Raw genomic sequence first — 24,993 nt, 5'->3', positions numbered from 1 at the left:
GCGATTTTACGAAAAAAAGTTTTGAAAAAGTTGGTCGTCATCGATCATGGCCGTTCATGGTCACCCGCGACAGCCACGGACGACGAAACAAAGAGAAACGCAAAATGTAACATTTTCAAAACTTTTTTTTCGTAAAATCGCGATAACTCGTGATGTTTATAAGCAAACCCCTTATGTCTACATATCAAAAATTTTGTAATTGTCTGCTCTACAGCTTTGTTGAACATTGTTACACTCTAAAAAATAACCCTGCAAAGTTAGAAAAAACAGGAAATTTTAAAATGAAAATTTTTGTTCTAAATGAAAAAATGACCCTTCTGGGTCAATGTAGATTCGAAAAGTACATTAAATTTCCCATAAAATGACATGTTCCAAATTTTTTTACAGTCGAGTAACGGAAAATGGGAAAATTTTTAAAACTTTTTTAGTGTTTTTTCGATGAAAAATACGCTTATTCGGAATTCTGAGTACGCCATCAAACCGGGCGTCTAATTTTACATAAAAGTCCCTTTGACACCAAATTTCTATCTCATCACCGTTTCAGGCTGCAAATTATTGAAAAACACCTCTTTTTTCGCATGTTCATAAATGGAAGGGGTCGTACCACTTCTCCGTCACGAGATATCAAAAAACGCACCTCGGATTCGTGATCAGGGACAAAAGTTACCCCTTAGGACAAAGTGTGTGTGTGTGTGTTCAACCAACCAAACGGGACCACGCGGTCGCTTCTTACAAATTGAGTTGTTTCCATGTATTTTTAGATCTACATTCTATACATGCAAATAACTCGCATAGGCATTTGGAAGGTGTTAGCTCTGCCGAGCTTCGGTGACCCATTTCTACGCTGGCTAGCCGAGCGCGAGGTCCCTCAGCTTTTATCGACAAGCCCCGCCCTGAAGAACGTTTGCACCAATCGGGTTCAAACGTTATTTAGAACTTCCGAACCCTTGTCAAATGTACAAGGACCCAGCGCGTATATAGTTTGATAGTAACAGTATTCCTAATTCCAGGCGTCGTTCACCAAGCCGTGATGGCCTTGTGGTTAGCAATTTTGCTTACCAATCCAAACCAAAGGACGGGGGTTCGAACCCCGACTCGGGCGACTTTGATTTTTCGTTCATGTTCAGTGTTTCAAGATTAATATTTCCTATACTTTCTCGTTGGGAGCAGATGGGAATCGAACCCAGGACCATTCGCTTAGAAAGCGAACACCGTAACCAGTCAGCCACGGCCGCTCCTAAAGTTACCCCTTAGGACAAAGTTTCACGCAAATCGAAGAGGGGTCGGGGCAACTGCTGTGTGATTTGGCGGAACATTATTTAAATTTAACAAATTTTAGCAATTTTTATTTGTTCATCACATGCGGCCCGCGATACTACGACTTTTTTCAAAAATGGCTCGCGAGGTTCAGCTGGCTGAGGACCACTGCCTTATACTATATCACACCTCTGAGCAAAAAATGAAAACATTCGCTGATGTAGTTTTCGAGATACAGCCCTTTTAACATGTTACATCCGATTTTCAATAAGAAAACCTAAAGAATTTTAAAGGCATAGCCATTTTTAAATATTATTTCCGACTTTTTCTAAGAAAATCAATATAATCGGCCTGAAAAGTCGGAAATAGCAACTTAATACGGCTGTATCCCAAAAACAACATCAGCAAACCTTCTGTAACTTGGCCCAGAGATAGTTCACAGTCATATGAAGAAAAATCCAAAATTATCTCGAAATGTATAATCTTTATCGTGTCGAAATTGTATTGATTTTATAGATTTTCATAGAAAAAAAAAAAGAAAAAAACATTTAGAAATGGCTGTATCTCGAGATCAACATCAGCAAACCTTCTAAAATTCGGCCCAGAGGTGCTTGGCAGTTATATGAAGCAACATTCATCATTATCTCGAAATGCATATTCTTTAAAATGTTGATTGTTTTGGGTTTCTCATTGAAAATCAGATGTATCATCTTAAAAGGGATTTAACTAGAAAACTACATCAGCGAATGTTTTCATTTGCTTTATTTTTGCTAAAATGTGCGTTATGGTGTGAGGAATCGATAGATACCAAAATCTCGGATTGCATATTTTTTTCATTATAACGGTATTTTGAGCAAGTCTATAATCCTGCTCTAAAAATGAAATTTTTACAAAAAGCTCCAAGACCCACCTTCATATACAGCAATTCCTCACGAAAAGAGCATGATTCGAAAAAAAAGTTCTCCGATCGGGACCAAATTTTTTCTGGGGGTTCCTTGGCCGAAATAATTAGACCCGTATTTTTTGTTTGGCTATTAGGGTGACCTACGCCGTGTTAGGGTGGTCCGAAAAATGGCAATTTTCGTCGATTTTCGCAAAAACCACTTTTTTAAAAAAATCATATCTCCGCGACATTTCATCCGATTTTAGCTGTCTTAGGCGCAAAAGAAAGGTGATTAGCGGCTATTTTGGAAAAATAGTAAGAAATTTCAAAAGCTTATCATTTAAAAAAGGACGTATGAAAACTTAAAATGCTGTTTTGAAGGTCTCGGGACCAAAGAGCCTTTGTCTGAAAATATTTATATCGGATTCCTCGGAAAATTTCACATAACATATCAACAAATGGTAGAGTTATGTTTTCGATACTCTAAGATACGATATTTTAAAAATAAAACTGGGTTTTTCAACGCTCCACGCGCAAAACTGAAAAATTTATTAAAACGGAAAAAATCTACTTTTTTCACTAAAACTGCGATAACCTATACATGTTAAGGTACCAAAAGTTGCGTATTTCAATTACGAAAATTTTGGTACCCTGTATCAAGGTTTGAAAAACTTTCTCCATCACTGATCGTTCCCAGCGGCATCCATCGAACAGTCGATATCCGTTTCAAATGCTGGTCCCCAAATCACCAAAATCGCATGACGAGCGGATGCCGGAGCTTACCTTTTCTGGTATTGTCCACTTCCGGTTCGAGTCCGAGTTTTCTGCCAGCAAGAGAAGCCAGCTTATCGCGCTAAAACAGGTCGGTCCGAAAATATCGGGACCGCGAAATGGAGCCAACAACCATTTTGATATCGATTCTGCGGTACACTTTCATTTAAGCGAGATTATGCAACCACAAAAAGGGGATTTTAAAGACCTTCGTGGAAAGAATGCCGCTGAAAAGCTCACCTCGTGAATGGTCCTTTTTTGCGGGGCCGGAAGCCTCCCAAATCCGGCATCTGTGTCCCAAATTTGTCCCACATAGTTCGCATTACGACCCCCGGGGCTTAAGCGACAACTTTCATTCAAATAATGCCAAATAATTCACCCTCTCTAGTAGCAGGCTCTCACTCACAGGAAGGCTTCGTCCCAAATGGGCTTTTCCACTCCAGCGTGGACGTAACTCCTGCTTTTGGTGAGGTTCTGCTAATGTATATTAGAAGGTGTAGGTTTGTGGGATTATTCCGGTGTAACGTAACGAAAAGTTATAAGCCTCTGAGGAAAGTTAGTTCCTCTTGGATATCAGTACTGAGAATATTTCGGGAATTACGAAGTAATTAAGCTTATTGTTTCAAGCTGAATATAAAGTTGATCAAGGTATTTAATTAATCTATGTTTAGTTTTTTGGAGAAAAAAAATCCAGAATGATTCATTTTTAAAAAGTCGTCACCATCATCATCATTATTATCAGCGCTGAAAAGTTTTCCCCAAAAAAAACAATAGCTTACCTGCAGAGACACCAGCAAGTGCGGCCCCGTCAACGTTGTGGAAAATGTACCGAAAAAAAAGTGGAGGAAGAAAAAAAATACAAAATACCATTAGCAAAAAAAAATCCCCCGAGCTTATTTAATTTGGCGTAAAATCAGAGACAGTAATAATTACAACAACTCAAATCGCTCACTGCTCACTAGTGAGGGTGGTGGGAGATCGAGAGAGCGAGAGAGGGAAAACTCTTTTAAACAAACTTGGATCATGATTGCTCACGGGAAAAGAAGAGAAAATATGCTGAAAATAAACGGAAAAGAAAAGTTAAAAAAGACCGGAAAAATGCGATGAAAACAAAAAAAAAACACACATTAAAAGCAGCAGCAGCAGCAGTGAAAAAACACAAGTCCGGATGAATGAAATGGATCCTTTTCGCGGTTTCGCTGTGGTCCCGTGGTCGGTGGTGGTCCTTTTTTTGTTTTGGAAACTTAAAACTCAGACGGGAAAGCGCGCGCTAGCATGCAAACAGAAAATCGAAAATTAATTGTGGTTTCCAGGCGGATGGCGAAGAAACATGAACGAAATATCGGGGTATGCGAACAAGCTAGAACAAAATGGGAAGAAAACTGAAAAAAGTGGTACAGAAATGTGTTTAGAGTAATGTTTTTTTGGTGTGTTGGTTTATCGTCCTTTGGGATGACTTTTTTTGGGGGAAAATGCCTTCCAAAAGGTGAATTGTTAATAGAGGCAGTACGAATCGAGAGCTCATTTGGGCTGGTCGCATTTTTTTTTGTATTTCGTGGTCATTTTCTTGCGATGTCATTTAACCGAATGTTTTTAGGCTGGTACAAATTTTATTTAAAGTTTCCCCCCCCCCCTTCAATGTTGGCCCGAAAAATCAGGGGGCAAAAAAATATTTTTTCAAAAAACTTCAATATTTTTATGGAAATTAAAGTGCAATTAGTTAAAATCAATTTAAATTGAATTCCAATGCGTTTAGAATCATTTTTAGCATGTTTGGGTTGATTTAAAATTCTTTTGAATTTTTGAAAATTTTCGATGTCTACTATCGCTAAAGTTTTTTTTTTCGCTGAAATTTTTGTTTTCGTCAAATCTTACATTTTTTGAAAACTTTTATTGCAAAACAACTGAACTAGTGTAAAATACATTTTAAAACACTTTTTCCATGCAAATGTTGAAACTATGGCATGATATTTTAATATTTATATTTTTTTTATTTTTTTGCCCCCCCTCGACTCCGGCCAGGGCCGAGGGACAAAAAGTTTTAAAAATATTTGCATCGGCCTTACCAGTTTTTACTGAAGATAATTTATTTATCTTAACTTTTTGGACTGAAACAGTGAGAAACTTTCAACGAAGTCGACCAATTTCATGACATTTAAATTTTTGTATTTTTTATATTTTTCTAAAACTTTTCATACAAGTTTCCATAGAAATTTTTATGCAAATATGCAAATCGTCAACTGTGTGCTATCTTGTGACATAGACCATTTTGGTCGAAAATGATTTAATGATGACGTTTTGCTATACTTAACAAACACTACAAGATGCTTTGACCCGATTTTGGAAACTCGCTTCCGTTTCCCGGATATCGCAATACACACTTGTGACATAGACCAATTTATCATCAAAATGATTGTGCACACTTGTGACACGTCATACATGTTGTTGGAAAATATGGAAAATTTTTCTTGTTTTTCACAAATTTATGTACACACATACTTTCTAAAGGCAATGCAACCTTTTGTTTTTGAAAATATACTGATTAAGTCGGTTAAACTATTGATTTAAGCCTATTTCAGTTTGTATGGGAATTCTGTGCACACTTGTGACACGTAGTACAATTTTACTTTCGAAACACTCTTGTGACACGTGCTTTTCAGATTTTTGTTTACATTATTTACTGTATCTTTTAACTGGTGTAACCAAATTAGTTGAAACTTGGAGCGTTTGTTAAGTGATAGTATACAAACCGATTGCTTCAAAAGGTTTGGCTCTATCATTCATAGTTTTGAAATTATTTACCAACGAACTTTAAAAATCGATTTTCTCGAAAAGTACTAAATGGTTGTTGTCACAAGATAGCACACAACTGACGATGTGTCAAGATAAGCACGACAAGATTGAAATTTCTTTCATATAAATATTGACAACAATGCACGAAATTTTTCGGTTTTTATTGAATATCTCAGGATTGAAATTGAGCTCTGCCAAAGTAACATTTTTAAACCAACCAGCCACCACCAAGTTTTATTAAGGTTTTATTGTAGCATCTTGATTGCTTAATAGTTTTATTTGGGCATTCACCGCAACCAACAAGCGAGAGCTAATTAATAGGTTCTAACAAGGTTTTATGCCACGGAAATAAAACCTGGTGAAAATAAAAGCCGACTGGCTTTCAAAAAGGTTTTATGAAATTTTTTATAGAGGCTTGAAAACCAGATGGCAATCCCAAGTAACATTTTTTTCCAGGAGTTCTACAAGAGCTCTTCAAGATAGCTACAGCATAGCAGTTTGGACCGCGGTAGGATAAAATTCTCTTCAAAACTTCTTCAGGAGTTTGGAAGAGAACTTGAAGAGAGTTTTATCCTACCGCGGTCCAAACTGCTATGCTGTAGCTATCTTGAAGAGCTTTTGTAGAACTCCTGGAAAAAAATGTTACTTGGGAATGCCATGCCAAACGGTTTTATAGCATGCTTGGTTAAAACTAAGAGTGTTGTAGCTGTCAAGTGCCATTAGGCATGTAAAAAGCTCACTTAGAATCATAATCTCCTAAAAGAGCATTTATCGCGGTCAAATAGCAGTGCATAAATATGGCGCTAAACGCGTGATTGAATATGATTGACCGCCATCTTGGCAGAAAGAAATAAAAATGTATAAATTTGATGAAAACACACAATTAAGATGAATTTCTTACATCGCTAGCACAACAACAGAAGTTCAAACATAATTTAAACCAGAGTTCGGAAACTCACTCACGAGTTACTCAACAATGAGGAAAAACTAAGTTACCTGCGAGTAAATTACTCATCACTCTCGGTGAGTGTGAGGGCCTTCCTCATTTACTCACAAAGAGGGCTTTGAGCGCTCAAGAGGGCTTTTTTAGAAAACAAATTTCGAGATGTCAAACTCTACATCTTTTCCAAAAAAAAAAAAAAAAATGCGAGGAAAAAAAATCATTGAAAACTGTGATTGCAGAAGACATGTTATTTATGATTAGAATTGCTTTTTTTGGCTCTATCTCCCCCACATTTATCGATAAAATTTCAACCGCAGCTGAATTTGAGCCACCAATCCACAGTGTTCGGAATGGCAAAATTAAGTGGAATAAATTGATAACTCCTTTATTTGACGTCCTAGCCAAATGGTGTCTTCGGAAGAGTTGTTGTACTTAATAAGGGCTATCTTTTGAAGTTAACCCTTCAATTCACCGATTATTACCATGTTTTCAGTAAGATTCCGTTTAACAATTATAAATAATTTGATTAAAAATCGTAAAATTTCAATTGAGATATCTAAAAATAGACACCAATAGACACGGAGATATTTCCAGGAAATGTAGTTGAAAGTGTTTACTTTCAGGTGCATTGTTCGGTTTTGCGCCAAAATGCGCCATTTTGAAAACATAGCAACTTGAAAATAGGCTCAAAATCACATAAAAATGGTTATTACTCCTAAATAAAGGCTTAAAACATTTTGCTGTTTTCGGCAAAGATGTGTAATTTTTTGTCATAAACAACTCATCAGAACATAGTAGGCCACTAAAATGCTAACTAATGTTCTCCTCTACAACTTTGCCGAAGACACCAAAGCCCTACAACGTCATCCAACAAAGTTAGTTTTTGATTGACACCCTGAAAGGTCGTCACCCTGTATGTTATTAACTTCAAAAGATAGCCCTTATTAAGTACAACAACTCTTCCGAAGACACCATTTGGCTAGGACGTCAAATAAAGGAGTTATCAATTTACCAGCCTCGAAACGACGCGCCGCACTTTCGGCAAATGCGCGCTGTCAAATCCCATACTGTGCGTTTTGTTTTTGTTGATCTTCTTCTTCGAATTGCATGGCATTGTTGCCGGGAATGTTTTTTATTGCACCAAAAGTTGCATCTTATGATTGTCATAAGATACATGAGGACGTATGCAATGTCATTTTTCGCTAACTTCTAACAAGGTTTTAACAAAGGTTTTATTAAGGCTTCGAGAAGGTTGAGAGGATTCAGTTGAAAAGCCTTGAACTCCTATGTAGGTTTTATAAATAGGCTGTAACAACCTATTGGGTTTTATGTGGGGGTTATCGAGGTTCTGGCGAGTTTGTTGGTTTTCGCTGATAGGTTTTATAGCGGTTGTGACAACTTTGATAAAGCCTTAAATGTTACTTGGGGTGAGGCATTGAAAGCTGCACAAAATGGCATCCTCAACACAGTTTGGTGAAAATCGACGTGCGATAAGACAATACGTCAACTATGATTTGATAATGATGTTATGAGCTCTTCGATTCGTACTGCTGGTTACGACACAACATCAAAAACAACACCACATCGGCAAAGAACATCACGACATCGACACCCCACACACACACACACAACCCATCTTACCCCTTGGCGCCCGCGCTGACCGCCCCGGCGGCCGTCGTCCCCGCTAGTGCGAGTGCCTTGTAGCGTGCCTGCTCCTCGGTCGGCAGCACAATGTCCACCGACCGGGACCGGATCGCGCCGCTGCCGGGCACCGCTAGCAGCGTCAGCTCCCCTTCCGGAGGCTTCACCTCTTCGGTTTTCGCGCCCGTCACCTTCGTGAAGCACGAGTCCACCGAGGCGGCCCGGTCCCGCTTGAGGTCCGGCACCTGCAGGTAGATATCGCGGACAAAGTCCGCCGCGACGGCAGCCGGCAACGATGGCCGCGGCAGGTGGTACTGGTGGAACTGGTGCTGATTGTCATTGTAGTCGACGGATTGGTCGACGGATTCACAGGACTGGTTCCGGCTGCTGCTGGCGGCCGCTTCATCCGGATCGTCCGGCACGATGATGTTGATGTCTTGGTTGGTGGTGGGTTCGGCGGACGAGACGTTTTCGAGCGAGTTGCCGGTCGGTTCGACGAAGATCGCCTCCTGGCGGGAGATGGATCGTCGACGGGTTCGGGTGGCACCCGCTCCTGGGGGGTCGTCCGCGGAAGGCGAACAGGGAGGCACTTCGATCGTCGGGGACGGAGGGGGGTACGCTGAGCAGGGGGTGATCGGTGGTGACCCGATCGGGAGTGAACCCAGGGCGAACGGTGGAAGAGGCGGGTACGATGGCGTGTCGAACATGGGTGGCGGCGGCAGGATTGGGCCGATTTCCGGCAGGACTTCCGGGTCGACGCCGCCATCTTCGATGTCATCTCCGTTGGTGGGCGAAAGGGTGAAGGTGATCCCGCACGGGGACACCAGCGGTGGTGGCAGCAGAGTATTGCACTGGACGTTGCATCCTGGGAAGGTAAAGTCGAAGTCCTCCCCGGGATCCTCTTCGCCCGGTCGATCGTCGTCCGGATCTTCGTCCTGGTCGTCGTCTTCCTCGTCCTCGTCGTCGTCGTCGTCTTCGTCTTCGTCCGACGAGGATGAAGTGTAGCTGAGCGTTTGGTACTCACTGTTGTCGTAGTACTGGCGCTGGTCGACTCCGGTAAGCCGCCGGTACTCCTCCAGGTACAAACAGTGGATGCACGGCGGTGGGGTCTTCGAGCTGGATTTGCGCCGCTGGAAGCGCTTTGGCACGTCAAGAAAGGCCGCGGCAACCGCTGCGTGCGCTTCTTCACCTCCGGCCCCAGTTAGATCGAAACTTCGCGACCGCTGGCCGGCTCCCGGAACTTGTGGAACTTGCAGCAACCCCAAACCCGGCGAAAGCGGTTCGTCCGCCGAACTCTGGTGCACCTTTAGAAACTGATTCGCCCGCTGGGCTTCGAGCTGGATCTCGTCGAACGATGCTGAACGAACCTGCTTTGGAACTTCGAGACTGCTCTGGGTTTTCATCTCCGCACCAGTCGGGGTCCTGGACCTAGTGAACGTGTTCCGGAAGCGGTGCATACTGCCGAGAGGGCCCTCCTCCCAGCCCTCCTACTCCACTTCCATCCAGCTGATCCGGTGGACCTCGCGGACCACTTGGCGCGGCGCCACCTCCCTCTCCGGTCACTCCCGGTGGAACTGGTGGTGGCGGCGGCGGCGACGGAACGGCTTCCGGGATCGGTAATTCTAGTTTTTCTTCTTCTTCTGCGTCCTCTACTTGGTGATGACGATAGTGGTGTTTTCGGTGGTGGTGGTGGAGGCTGCTGTCCTTGCTGCTGAAACGGGAAAAGGGAGAGGAGAATACAGCCATTAGTACACAGAATACAAAGTCCTAGAAATATGATAGCAATCAAGCTGAAGTAGAACCATGTTATCAGATTGTGGTTGACTAGTCAGGGAGTGGCAATTACATAAATTGATTCCAATTTATGATGTGTGTACGTGTTTGTATCAAAGGTTGGCAAGAATCTTTCAAATTAAAAATTAATCAAAAGAACTTTTTTTTTTTGGAATGCAATACCCGGACTTTCATATTAAACTTCCCGGCAATTGTATCGATTTTAACCCTTCACAAAGAGGCACAACATTCCCATTTCCTTCAATTTGTACCTGCTGTGCCGGCAATTTCCCTCCAATCATATTCTAATTCCCATTCCCAAGCCCAAGGCTCGACCTAGGACCGCACATGAATATCAATCATACCGCCTTTTCGTATATGCATTGCGTGTGTGAGTAGAGCCGCAGAACCTCCGCACGTATCGTATCGTATCAGGGACTTATTGCCTGCCAGCTTTCCAACTGCGCGTATTTTACAGCAAATCCCACTTTGATTGACATGGCCTACCCCCCTCCCTGGTTGTAGGCAGCACGCAAAACCCCAAACCCCCTGCCGATTTTTGGAAAATTATAATTATTTTCCCGCTTTTCGGCGCGGTCACGAATACAATGGCGCAAGGGGGGGGGGCGCTATCTTGCCCGAAGGATCTTAATGTATTTCATGTCACAGTGACCCCCGCAGGATTACGCAGGAGATCGCTGGCTGGCTGTCCCCCGATCCCCGGGCAGGAAGTGTCCCCGTCACGCGAAACCCTTATCATTTGCGGTTTACATGTGTCGTCGTTGAAATGACTCCGGAACGCATTTGAGGTTGAAAAATGATGGGACAGATAGAAAGTTACTAAAACCTTACAAAAAAAAAACAAAAATAATTATCAAAAAGCGCTTTCCCTGAAAAACTTCATCGTCAAATCTGTGACAAAAGTTGAAGCAAGAAATAACATGTTCCAAAACATACATATAAGAACATTGACAAAGTCACTTGAAACAAATTAAACCAAACACCAAAATAGTATTTTTTTTCCTATTCAAAACTATTCCATGAATAAATATTTTTCAAATTTTTGTGGTAACGAGTGATGACGAAATATACAACATAACCATAAAAAAAATTAAAATATTGAGTAGTTCTCTATGAAATCCATCTTTTTTTAATTTTAATTTTTGTATTTTTTAATCCGGCTGTAACTTTTATGGTGCTTTCGGAGTTAAAGAAGCCATTTTTCATAATTAGTTTGTCCATATAATTTTCCATACAAATTTGGAAGCTGTCCATTCAAAAATGATGCATGAAAATTCAAAAATCTGTATCTTTGGAAGGTATTTTTTGATCGATTTGGTGTCTTTTGCAAAGTTGTTGGTATGAATAAAGACTACACTGAAAAAAAAATGATACATGGTTGAATTTTTATGATGATTTTTGATTTACCTTTTTGTCACTAAAACTTTATTTGGAAAAAAAACACTATTTTAATTTTAATTTTTTTTATATGTTTTAGGGTACATCAACATTTCAGAAATTTCCTGGTTGTGCAAAAAATCTTTGCACGAGTTATGAATTTTTGAATCAATACTGATTTTTTTTTTCAAGAAATTGAAATATTTCGATGTAAAATCCAATTTGCAATCAAAAAGAACTTTAGTAAAATCTTGATTAAGTGCACCGTTTTCAAATTAAAGCCATTTTAAGGTAATTTTTTTGAAAATAGTCCCAGTTTCTCATTTTTAAAAATGAGTGCACATGTTTGCCCACTTTTGAAAAAAATATTTTTGAAGATCTGAGAAAACTCTCTACATTTTGATTTTTTGAACTTTGTTGATACGACCCTTAGTTGCTGAGATATTGCCATGCAAAGGTTTAAAAAGCAGGAAAATTGATGTTTTCTAAGTCTCACCCTAACAGCCCACCATTTTCTAACGTCAATATCTCAGCAACTTACGGTCCGATTTTCAATGTTAAAATAATAAACATTCGTGAAATTTTCCGATCGTTTTCAAAAATAAATATTTTCAAAATTTTCAAATCAAGACAAACATTTTAAAAGGGCGTAAACTCGACTGACATCTGGATCAACTTGAGGATTGTTTTTGCAAGAATTTGCGTTAGTTTGATTGTAGATTTGGCTTTACTTTTTGTGTCTTCTTGTGGCAACTAGCATAAACAAGTATTTTAACTTATTTAACTAAAGATTTAAAATTTTATGGTGACCTTCCATATGATCAAAGATACCCATTTTCGTTGGTCGTTGGTTTGTCCATACCATTCCTTATACAATGTAGCAGCTTTCCATACAAAAATGGCTTGGAATTATTCGAAAATAAGCATCTCGGGAGGGAATTTTCGGATCGGTTTGATATCTTCAGCAAAATTGCAAGAATTTGTAGGAACTGGGATTAAATGTAACACTCGAAAAATCATAGCATGATTGATTTCCTCAATAAATATTTTAATATTTTTGAAGTATGTTTCAGGAAACAAAAAATATGAGTGCAATTCTCTACAAAATCGGCCAATTTCATGCATTTTTTAATTTGGCTCAAACTTTGTAGGGGAAGCCATTTTGTTTCATTGATGCATCCATACAAGGGTCCATACAATTTTGGCAGCTGTCTATACAAAATGGTATATACCTAAATATTCGAAAATCTGTATCTTTTGGAAAAAAATTCTGTTCGATTTTGTGTTTCGGCAAAGTTGAAGGAAACAAAACTCGGGTTTTAAACTAACTTTATACCCAAAAAATCAATTTCTTAAAACTTGTTTTTTTTTTGTATAAAATCATATTGTTTGATTTCAGGGGGAAAACCCGCAACTTGAGAGCCATTAGGAAGATCGGACTAATATTTTCTCACCGAGTCACGAACTAAAAAAAAAAAGGAAAAAAATAAAATTTATTGAAATTTTTGTAAGTTCCGCTTTCGTTTTTGGTAGAGGAAATGTGTTCAGGAATGAACCTATATTTAAAAACACAGATTTTTTTTCGAAAGACTTGAAATGCCACTCAAAATTTCATGTTGACCTAAATTTTTGCTTTTTCATTTCCAATTCATGTTTCTTTCTTGAATTAATTTTTACAAAAATGTAGGGGAAATTCTCGTATGTTTGGCAGGTTAAGCACTCGCTCCTAACTCCATCCAATTCGCTGATTTTCACTATTTAAACAAAGAATTTTGCAAAACTTTTGATAGAAACTTACTTGCTCACTTCTAATTAAGCTATTTATCACTTTATTTCAGTTGAAAACGCTTTTAATTAGCTTTAATTGAATGTCAAAGTTCTGACCTGCCAACATTAGAGGCACGCTGGAATTAGATGCCGTTCCCCTATTTTCTTTATTACTAGTGTATTTTAAGATTCCTTTTCATCTGCGACTTCAAAAATACAAAAAAATATTTACTTAGGTTTTACAAAATCACAAAAATCAAACTTTAGCAACTCTCTACGAAATCGGCCGATTTCGACAATTTGTATTTTTTGTATTTTTTGATTTGGCTCAAACTTTGTGGGGGCCTTCCTTATGACCAAATAAGCTTTTTTTTGTCATTGGTTCACCCACAAGTCTCCATACAATTTTGGCAGCTGTCCATACAAAAATGATACGTACATAATCAAACAGCTGTAACTTTTGAGTAAATTTTCTGATCAATTTGGTGTCTTCAGCACAGTTGTAGGTATTGTTGAGGACTATTGAGAAAAGAATAGGTACATGGAAAAAAATTGTAGATTTTTTAATCAACTTTTTTTTTACAAAAACTCAATTTCTCAAAATATGTAGTTTTTGATTTTAGAGATTTTTTTATATGTTTTAGGGGACAAAAACCCATAACTTTGAAGCCATAGAGAAACATGGTCAAAAAATCTGCCGCCGAATTATGATTTTTTGAAAAAAAAAAAAATGATTTCTTAAAATAAAAAATCTGTAAAGTACTTTTCGATTGGAAATTCAATTTTACATTAAAAAATTATGTCAAATTTGTTTTTGCATGAAATTTAGATTTTTTCCATAAGGCTGGTACAAATATTTTTAAAAGTTTTTGTCACCCCCCCACCCCCCTTCAAAATTGGCCCGAAAAATCAGGGGGCAAAAAAAATATTTTTACAATAAACTTCAAAATTTCAATGAAAATTCAAGTGCAACCAGCTGAAATCAAATTAAAATACATTCTTCTGCGTTTAAAATCATTTTTAGCATGTTTGGGTTTATTAAAAAATCTTAAATTTTTTTGAATCAAAAAAATCAAAAAAAAAAAATCTTTTTTTTCGATACAATTTTTATTTTTGTCAGATCTTAGATTTTTTGAAAACTAGAGATTGCAAAACAACTGAACTAGTGTAAAATGTATTTTAAAACACTTTTTTCATTTAAATGTGAAGACTATGGCTTGTTATTTAAATTTTTATATTTTTTTATTTTTTTGCCCCCCCCCCCCCCTTGACCTCGGCCAGGGCCGAGGGACAAAAACTTTTTTAAATATTTGCATCGGCCTAAATCAATATTTTTACAAAATTTATAACTCGCCGGCAGATTTTTTGACCTTACTTCTCTATAGCTCAAAAGTTTTAGTGAAAACAAAGTTGCTTAAAAAATCTGCAATTTTTTTCCGTGTACCTATTTTTTTGTCAATAGTCCTCAACAATACCTACAACTTTGTCGAAGACACCAAATTGATCAGAAAATTCACTCAAAAGTTACAGCTGTTTGAATATTGACGAACCATTTTTATATGAACAGCAGCCAAAATTGTATGGAGACTTGTATTTGGTCATAGGGGAGGCCCCCACAAAGTTTGAGCCAAACCAAAAAATAAAAATAAAATCCATTTCCGGTTTTGGTAGAGATTTGCTCACTTCTAAAAAACTGCTACAATTATTCACATTACATAATTTGTGTGTGCGTGCGTGTGTGTGTGTGTGTGTGTGTGTGTGTGTGTGTGTGTGTGTGTGTGTGTGTGTGTGTGTGTGTGTGTGTGTGTGTGTGTGTGTGTGTGTGTGTGTGTGTGTGTGTGTGTGTGTGTGTGTGTGTGTGTGTGTGTGTGTGTGTGTGTGTGTGTGTGTGTGTGTGTGTGTGTGTGTGTGTGTGTGTGTGTGTGTGTGTGTGTGTGTGTGTGTTTCAAAAGTTTTGCGATTTTTATTTGTATAAGAGATTTGGTAACCCTGTATATAATTATGGGCACTTTAATAAAATGTAACTTTCAAAAGCAGAATGCTGTGATTTTGCATTAGAATGACATTTCAATTAGCTTAAAATTATTTTTATACATCAAAAAACTATCAGATAAAACTACAATGATTCGGCAACCCAGCCGAGAGCAATCGTGACTGAAAAAGGAGGCATTTGAAAAATAAAACACCTGATTCATTACTAACATTAATGGAAATTACTTTTAGAACTATTGTTGTTCAGTAATTATATGAATTTTCAAAAGAACTAAACTGCCCATGTTCGTATAAATGTCCCAACACCAAGCTGAGTAAAACGCCATGCATAGGCTACGTGTTTAGTTTTCGCGAAAAAACTGGATTTCTTCCTGATTTTTAGAACAAAGTACTGGATGTTATAAGCTCTTTTGAAAGAGCACACGATTTTGAAACAAACTGCATCAATAACTCGAAATCGATGAAAATGCATATGGGACATTTATGCATAATGATCTGGCAACTCTGTCAGAGACTGCAACTTATATCGATGTTATGGATTAAACCTAGAACCGAGTCAGCAACAAAAATGTTTAATTGAGTTGCTTTCCTTCTCGGAAATAATTTAATAATTCATCAAACCTACTGAAATATTAATCATCTTGTCAAAATTTTGGAGGCCTTCCCTCCCCCAAAAGGACAATATTTGTTCAGTTTGCCCTGAAACAGTCGACGGCAGTTTGGGTGCTCCTTCCTCGGGGCACACACAAAACAGTATCCTTCTAGCGGCAAGAGTGGCAAATAGACATAAATTTCTTTGCAAACATAAATTGCTAAACATTTTTCTCCGGTAATTGAAAGAGAGAGTGTCCGTCGGACGAACCTTCCCTGAAGATCTTTGACGGTCGTGGGCTTGGTCACGCCTTGGGGAGAGGACCCCGCAACCCATTTGCTGCCTCTTTTCGCCTTAATTGAAATTGAAAACTTTTGCCGCACGTTGTTAATTTTGCTCTAAAGTGGGGGGTTTATATCGATACACCTATTTGAAAAGAACTTTTCTTGTTTTTTTTTAAAGATTCAAACATTCTTCCCAAATGGTGCCATTAAGTTGAGCAACCGCGTGAAATTCAACACCGCAAGCAGTTGATTAAATTTTTAAATTTTCATTATTTTACCTTCTTTTGGGGGGTTGACCTCCCTCCCCTTCGGGGCACACCCCGATTAGAAAGTACTGGACAGGGCGGACGCAAAGGAGGAGTTTTCCACACTCATTAATTAAAAATTAACCAAGAGAAAAACAAGGGGCGAGGAACTCTTTTTTTTCGCTGCATCCTACGAGGCTGCCAACTTGACGAAAGAGTTGCATAACACGCCGGAAGCCCTCGGGGAGGAAAAAGTAGAGTTTGAGGGTGTCGACGGCAAAGTTGCTCATTTTTTAAAGGAGGTATTGATTCTGAGAAGGGACAACAAGTAAAAGTAAAAGAAGGTTGGAGGGAGACCTGTTTAAAGTGAGAAGCTTTTATTTTGTTGACCTTTTTTTATCATAACGTCATTCGATATCTGCTTATTAATTTACTGTTTTTTATGTAATTTAAGAGGTAATTTCTGAGCTCACGCAAAAGTTTCTTGAAAATAAGAATATTACCAAATTGGAACTTTTGTCTAAAAATGATCAAAAATAGCAATCCAATCAGTACTAAAACAAAATTGCCACCACATTGTATCGCTACTATCAAGACATTATTTCTACAAATTGGCACATTCACAAGTTGACCACATTTCGCACAAATTAGGTACCTTACCGCTTTCGTGACTGGCTTGTTTTTATTTAGTCGTCCTGCTAGAAAAGCACACAAAAAAGCCCACAAGGAATGAACTCACCAGAAACAGCGAGACCCACAAGATCATTAATTCTCATTAAAGTCAACTTATTCAACCCTCAGGAAAGAGTGTATTTTTGCAGTTGACTGACTAAGTGGCGTAAACGCCATCGTCATGATGGTCACGTACGTCACTTAAACAAAAAAACATCGTTTGAAAACTATTTTCCGGTCCGACGAGCGCCCGCGACAGCTTTTTGCGGTTTTGTTTGGGCCAAAATTAGCCCGGTCTATGATGATGGAGCAATTTTTTCTTGGTAAATAGCAAAAATACTCAAGAAAAAGCGGAAAGAAAGAAGAAAAGGTAAAATGGACCCAACCAGCAGACGATGTGCCCTATCTCCATTATCGTCATCATCGTCGTCCTGGCCGGGGCGCCATTATCATCGCAATCATCGCAGCGCCCCTTTCATCGTCACCTTTTTGCCTCACCGGCAGGAGGACAACCGGTGCGGGTTAAAGGGGACACATACCGGAAACCGGGGAAAAAATAAACTTTAATGACGCACCTCCACCGTGGACCACCCTAAGCTGTTTGTGATCATTTTGCTATTTGCTGGAGCGCACAAGTTGCTTATTCATTGGTAAGGGTTTGGGCACCAATTTTGGGTTTGATCGAATTTTAGTTATTTCATTAAGTCTCTCAATGTCTTCAATATTTATTGAATTTCTTCCCAATTTACATAAAACCATAATTTGTGCAACAATTGTCACTTTACCCGTGCAGGAAACCGATAATCGGGTAGTTCTTTCCAGACTGTAAACATTCCAAACGTCAGCGCTATTCTTCGATACAGATTTGTGTTAGTTTCACTCAGAATTCAACGAATTTTGAGTTTAGTTCACCCTGATATAGAGCTTTATGACGTTTCGTGTACGCACACTAGCGCACCATTAGATTTTGCTGGCCGGACAAAATTTAACCTCACTTTTTTTCGTGTACGTACACGCAATACATGCGCACGTAGATTACTTTATGAAGAATTCTACTCACATCTGTAAGCAAAATGATTTATAAAAATCAAAATATTTCAAGAATTTCGACCAATATCGCATTTTGAAACCCAATATAGCCCAAACATAGGGCCTCTTCCTCTTACCCCACCTCGTGTAATGGGCGTGTTTTTGTTGCGAATAATGTTTTTTTTGCAGCATACTTTTCGTCATTTTCTCGCGTGTGCGGGAGAAAAAGCATTCCCGGAATGGCACGATTCCTTCACGGTGTTTCGTACGTTTTTGTTCCCAAAGTTGGAAAGGTGTGACACAGGAAAAGGTGCTTATGAAAAAGGATTGAATTTGTTGCAATTCTAATCTGTTCGTAAGAAAAATAGGAGCAATATGCCCATTTTAAGCCTAATAAGCGGTCGTGTTTGAATGATGCTGGATAATCTGGATTGTTCCTTGAAATTCACTAAAACCAAGTACACCAACGAGTAGAGCAACTTTTTGTAAACATTTCTGTTTATTTTCACTTTTATTAAAGGTTATGCCATTCCTTTTACAAGCATTTAAAAAAATATTTCAAAAATGCATTCTAATCAGTCGAGTGCATTGGGCCACGTTCATTTTTCTCTTTTCAGCTTAGTTCTTTTTTTTCTTTCAGCGCTCTTTTGGGTCTGCTTAGTGCTGCCAAAATTGATGAAATTTTAAGCGAACACTCACGAAAAGTAGCATTCATAGCGAAAGTTTCCTGGCAGCACTTGCTCACTCTAACAGGCGCTGCACCAGCTTTTTTTTTTGGTGTTGGTGGCCACCCTTTGTTCTTTATTTGCCTTCGCTCCTCGCTCGGTTTTCTTCAGCCTTCGATTAGAATCGGTATTCAAAATTGAAACGTCAAAAGACTTAGCGCGTTTGTTTTTTTGTTGGTGCTTGCTAATTATTTACATTTTCCGGGATTATTTTTCAAGTGCACAGAAAAAAATAATGCAAATTTGGAAGCTTTAATATTGGAAGGTTGAATATTACCTCTTTTATGATGTAATTTTACCTCAATTTAGACTGAAAAAGTGACATTACACCAGAAAAGTGGTAAAATTACACATTTCCAGAGGTAAAATAATAATGTAATATTACCATGATTTTTTTTCAGTGTGAGTGACTAAGTAATGGTCACAAGAAAATGTTTCCGGTAGTTGAAAGCAATTTTATATCTTAAGCGCTTTGAAATCGTTAGCGCAAGTGAAAAGATATTGCTGGCGACTTTCGTTAAGCAGTTAACCTCCGATCTTGCGTGTGGATGTGTGTGCCACCAAAATGATGAGAAATGGTCTCGCAAATAGAAATTATGATCAAAAGTGCATTAAATTTGATCTTTTTGGCCAGTAAGTGGCATAAATTTGCGTGCTTACTCGAGGCGGTGCTGTTGCTGGTAAGTTTATAGCCTGAAAAGTATTTTTGGAGCTTGAATCGAGCATCAAACTCTCCATATTACGAAGATAGGTGCTTGATTAGAAAGGGTATATTTCCCCTACACTGTTATTGTTTGAATTAATAAAGAATTATCGCGTCACACATAAAAAAAACCCGATTTTACCCCACCTGGGGTGAGATAGAGCCTTTCTTACTAAAGAATATAACAATGGAAGAACTTCTTTTAATTCATAACAACGACTTCGTTTATTTATAACGCCAGCACAAAAGAAAGTGAAATAATACAAAAAATCTTATGATGAAAGCAAGGTATTATAAATGATGTGTTTTCCAAAAGAAATTGAAAACGCAATTTTAACCACAAGAATATTTTTGATCGTACAAATTCTTAATCAAACAAGCGTTTATGACAAACGCGAGCATAGCAAGCTTCAATGCACCAGTGACAACGCACACCGCGGTTTTGGTTTTCTAGTTTTGGTACGAGCCCAAGACGATATAACGATATAAACGATGAAAAGCTTAGAAAGCTTCTAATGGAATCCAATGAACTCTGTTAAATAAACTTACGAAATCGCGAAAAATGAAGCCTACTTTTTGGCGATTTAAGGAGCACACGGAAAACAAATTGATTGTAGTCGGATGAATGTCCTAAGTCACAAAAGTTTTTGCATAAACATTGGACAGTCATGCAAAAACGGACAGGGCAAAAGAAACCGAAAAGCTACGATATCTTACATGTTGTAGGAAACATCGGTAGACAAGCTACTACAAACGAGTATATCACGGGGCACAAAATACATGCGCCAACATTCTAGCGCCAGTATTCGAAACTCAACTCGACAACTTGTCGACTTGGCGACGAAGCGACGAAGTGTCGACCTTCGAAGCGTCGAAAATCGATGCAGTGTGATTTTTCCGATTAAAATACATGCTGAATCGACATATTTACGAAGATGGAAATGACGTCCAGCCTTAAAGTAAAACCTATACCTTTCTTTAGTGAGAAAGGCAAAAAGTAAATCGTTTTAAAAATTGATCGGGATTGCCGATTGATGTCAAATTTATTTCATATGCTTACTCATGGTCTGTACTGTGAATGTAGAAAGAAATTTCGGATAAAATTGAAATGAAAAATGTTGACGAAGGTCACCAGGTGAGCTTTTACCTTTTTTTTAGAGATTTTTTTCTTTTGGTAGGTTAATCAAGATCGGATTCAGGAGAGCTGAGAAAGACGCGACAGAAAATTAGGCAAAATTTTTCCACACACGAACATCACTCGATCTCTACGGTATTTATTTTCTCAAAATTCGAGGGTTGAAGATGGAAAAGTTCTGTCAAGATGAATCGATAGATCGTCAAAAATCGATGCAGTTTGATTTTTTTAAGCGATTTTTCCGAATAAAATTCATGCTGAATCGTCATATTTACGAACATGAAAATGATGCCATAAAGTAAAACCTATACCTTTCATTAGTAAGAAAGGCAAAAAGGAAAATAAAGCTCCCGTTTCTCGTAACTGAACAGTTAAAACCCGAAAGACATGTCGTTTATGGGAAATTACGAATCTTCAATAACCCATACATAAAAAAATCAATTTCATATTATGTGTTTTTTTTTTTTGTAACTAACCCCTCAAATTTTTAAGAGTGTACCAATTTTCTACAAAGTCAACTTTTTTAATGGTTTTAATGGGGGTTTCGAGAAAAAAAATATCCGGATACATTCGAAGTCCCAGCCAAAGAATGGGTACATCGTCTACCATCGTTTGACCAAGTTATGAATTTTTGAATGAATACTGATTTTTTCAAAAAATCGAACTACTTGTCGCAAAAGTTTTTCAACAACGAATTTGCAATCAAAAAGTACTGTTGTGAAATGTTGATAAAATGCACCATTGTCAAGTTGTAGCTATTTTTAGATAACTTTTTTGAAACTTTTTTGCCCACTTTTGAAAAAAAAAATATTTTTAAAAGCTGAGAAAATTTTCTATATTTTGCTTTTTTGAACTTTGTTGATATGACCCTTAGTTGCTGAGATATTGCCATGCAAAGGTTTAAAAATACGGAAATTGATGTTTTCTAAGTCTCACCCAAACAACCCACCATTTTCTAACGTCGATGTCTCAGCAACTAACGGTCCGATTTTCAATGTTAAAGTATGAAACATTCGTAAAAAAATCTGATCTTTCCGAAAAAAATGTTTTCAAGTTTTTTGAACCGGGACCAACATTTCAAAAGGGCGTAAAATCGAATGTTTGGCCCTCTCAGCTCTCTCAATATTTTAAAAATATTTTTTTCAAAAGGCAAACACGTGCACTAATTAAAAAAATGAAAAACTGTGACTATTTAAAAAAAGTTACCTAAATATAGCTTGAACTTGAAAACAGTGCACTTTATCTAAATTTCACTACAGTACTTTTTGATTGCAAATTTGAATTTTTTTTTTGATTTTAAAATTGTTAGTTTTTTTCGAAGAGTTTTTAGATTATCGAGTCTAGCCTGAAAGTAAAAAAAAAAATACAAATTAGCCAAACGACAAACCGCTTTCCATATTTTGGCCATCCCTAACTAACAGGTAGACACAATCAATCAGGACCTACCCTAACACGGTACGGACAAATATCATTGGATTCGCAGCTTTTAAAAAAAATCAACCATATCCACACGAATGAACATCAAAACTTGGAATACCGACTCGAAGTTGAGCCATCCTAAACCGTTTTCGGCTATCTGGCAACGATACTCTACTTGCGATTTGCCGTGATTAATTACTCCGTACACGGTCTGCTTGCCAGTCTGTAACGCTGAAGACCACCAAAAGGTTGGTATTTCAAAGGGCAGATTGGACCTGGCTAATTGCACGGCGAGAATTTTGAGAAAAGTGTCAACATTGCGAATAACTTTTTTTTGCTCAATTTCGTCGATCACGGAAGCTGTCGCTTTTTCCAATTTATTTTTGACAAATTTGCTCAGCTAATCTAGCACAAATTACTCTCTCCGTGTACGCCGGCTAATCCTTTGATATTCACAGCCTGACAGGCCCGTAGCCAAGGGGGGGCTTCCGGGCTGCAGCCCCCCCCGAAATTTTTTCCATCTTTTTTAAATTGAACTACCTTAAAAAATCTTAAATCAATGATTGTGTGTTCTCTTCCCAGAAATAATTTGTAAGATAGAGAATCAAGAATTGATTGATCAAACTAAATAATTTGCCTGTCCATTGCCAGGCTCAGTTTTTGTAGATTATGGATCCAAAATTTGGATATTTAAAAATTGAGCTGCAGATTTGAACATTGTTCCATTCAGTAACATCTCATTTATCTTGTAGTTTTAGCATTACATTGGTTAGGATGGTCCAAATCTGGGCTTACTTGGGGCTATCCCCTGAAATCAAAGATTTACGCATCACTAGCCTAAGTTCCAAAATTTGAGCTTTTTCTGACCACTGACCACCAAGTTTGGGCAAAATCGTCAAATTGTATGGAGAAAAGCAACTGTTTCAGTTTTTGACCAATGGAAGGCGCAATAACTATCCAGTTCTTATCAATTTTCAGAACTAATATCTTCTTTAAATTTGGAAAAACTTTCCCGAAGACACCTTATTTTTTTGGGTTTTTTGTTAAAAAGTTATTAACCTTCGAAAATAGCAATTTCCGAGCGGACTGCTCTAAGGGGCTACATAGAAATAATTACCGTCATCTGGGGCGAATCGGGACTACAGTCTGAATAGGGACAGCAAAAATCCTTAGATCTTGTTGTCTTATTTTTGATTGTAGAACTTAAGTATGACCCCTGAAGAACCATAAAATAATTTAGAATATTTGGATTCAATGTGGCGGTCAAAATGGAGGTCAAGAAATATTTCTGGTTTTTTTTAAAGGTCTAATAAACCAAATTTCCAGTTTTTGCTTTTTGGGTGCTCTTGAAACCGTCAGGGGTATTAAAAAACACCCAAAAAGCAAAAACTTGGTGTATTGGACCATTAAAAAAACAGATGCCGAATTTGATGTTAAAAACAAGCAAATAAAACATGCCGAATTTATTTGTTCCTGATTCGGTTATCCGAAGTCCTTCGAACTTCGGATAATAGAAACTTTGGATAATCGAGGCTTCGGCTAGTCGAATTTGGATTGTAAAATTAATAGCCCTCCTTTATTTGCATTAAAACCTTTAAACTGTTAATACATGTTTTTTCTCTACATTTTTCAAAATTTATCATAATTTCTAAAAAATATTTAGATTTTGTTTTCAAAAACGAAAGCATTTAATATGAAAAACATTTGAGTGAATTTTGACTATTATCAGAAATTCAATTCTAATTTTATCGTTTTGATTTTAAGAATATGGTTAGTTACATATCTAAGACCTTAGAGAAAAATGCTTGAGAAATATCTGTGTGCATTTTTTTTATTACTTTTTCGTAAACCTTTTTTCCGAAACCACTCGTCCAAAATGCTTTCTTTTGGTCACATTTTTTAGTTTCCACCGTGGCCAATCTCCAATTTTTATTTAATATATATTTAATATATCAAAAATCGGAAGATCAACTAAGTGAATACTTATTATCAACTAATTTTCACTTTGTGCATGAGCTTGTGATTTTTAAAGGAAAAAATAAAATGATAAAATATTCAAAACGTTAAAAAATTTAAGCTTGGATTCAAAACTCTGAAATTAAATTAATTAAACATCACTTTCAAATTATATAATTTCTGATCAATAATTCATTTTTAAACTAATTAATTTTTATTTTTTGGATTTTACAGATTAGAATTTGCATCTTGAAAATTTTAAAATTTCTTTATTATTTTTTTATAATTTCTTATTTCTGAATATCAATTGTAAATATTTTCCAAAGTTTATGTTGCCACCTTTTCAAAATGGACCAAAAAACAGAGAGCAAATACAATATTTAAAAAAAAAATAGCTTCACAATTTTAATGGAAATAACTTATTTCGATTAAGTCTTTTTAGGACCAGCGACCAGGTCGGTCCGGAAAACAAATTTGAAATGTTATTCCTGCTTTGATAATCATATACGACATGTTTGAGCTCGTTTAAAAATATTTGGAATTTTTGTAACATGTCACGGAACCGCGGAAAGTTTTTTCTCACGAAAAAAGGATTTCGCCATCAGCTAGATATTTTGAAAACTAATGATGCAAAACAACTGTACTGATTTAAAGTGTGTTTTGAACACTTTTAAAATAATAAAACCATAGCTTGTAGTTTTGATTTGTAACCCTCTCAACTTTGGTCAGAGTTTAGTGACATAAACTTCAGAATAATATTCGCAACGGCTAATTGAAGATTTAAAAATTTTACACTTTCAAATTTCTAAATTTTCATAATTTTTGATTTAAATTTTTTTGGTATAAGACAAAGAAATGCCAGAAATCAAAAATAAAAATAATAAAAACATAAAAAATTTAAGATAACAATTCAACAGAATAATATCAAAAAATCTGAAATTCCAAAAATTAAAAAATCTAAAACTGAAAAATCAATAAAATAATTGATACTTAAGAAATCCTAAACTAAAAAAAA

The 24,993-nt window shown here is 37.3% G+C and overlaps 1 protein-coding gene across 9 annotated transcripts in view; it reads right to left on the bottom strand.

Annotated features, from left to right (window-relative positions):
* The window catches only part of LOC120431692 (eye-specific diacylglycerol kinase), a 298,340-nt gene that overhangs the window by 115,959 nt on the left and 157,388 nt on the right, over positions 1–24,993 (bottom strand). For 5 of the 9 annotated variants that reach the window (XM_039596964.2, XM_039596838.2, XM_039597140.2 and 2 more), the window contains 2 exons: positions 8,289–9,996; positions 3,947–3,967 (listed from right to left, as the gene is read on the bottom strand). In XM_039596964.2, coding sequence (XP_039452898.1) covers positions 3,947–3,967; positions 8,289–9,745 — 1,478 coding nt within the window. In that variant the 5' untranslated portion in view covers positions 9,746–9,996. Of the gene's footprint in view, positions 1–3,946; positions 3,968–8,288; positions 10,000–24,993 lie in introns of all 9 variants that reach the window. The other 4 variants (XM_052706670.1, XM_039596894.2, XM_039597022.2 and 1 more) reach the window with 2 other exon arrangements.

The sequence above is a fragment of the Culex pipiens genome, chromosome 1 (assembly GCF_016801865.2).
Source record: "Culex pipiens pallens isolate TS chromosome 1, TS_CPP_V2, whole genome shotgun sequence".
NCBI lineage: Eukaryota > Metazoa > Arthropoda > Insecta > Diptera > Culicidae > Culex > Culex pipiens.
The sequence above is the reverse complement of the archived record's forward strand: the minus strand, read 5'-3'. Positions and strand labels throughout refer to the sequence as shown.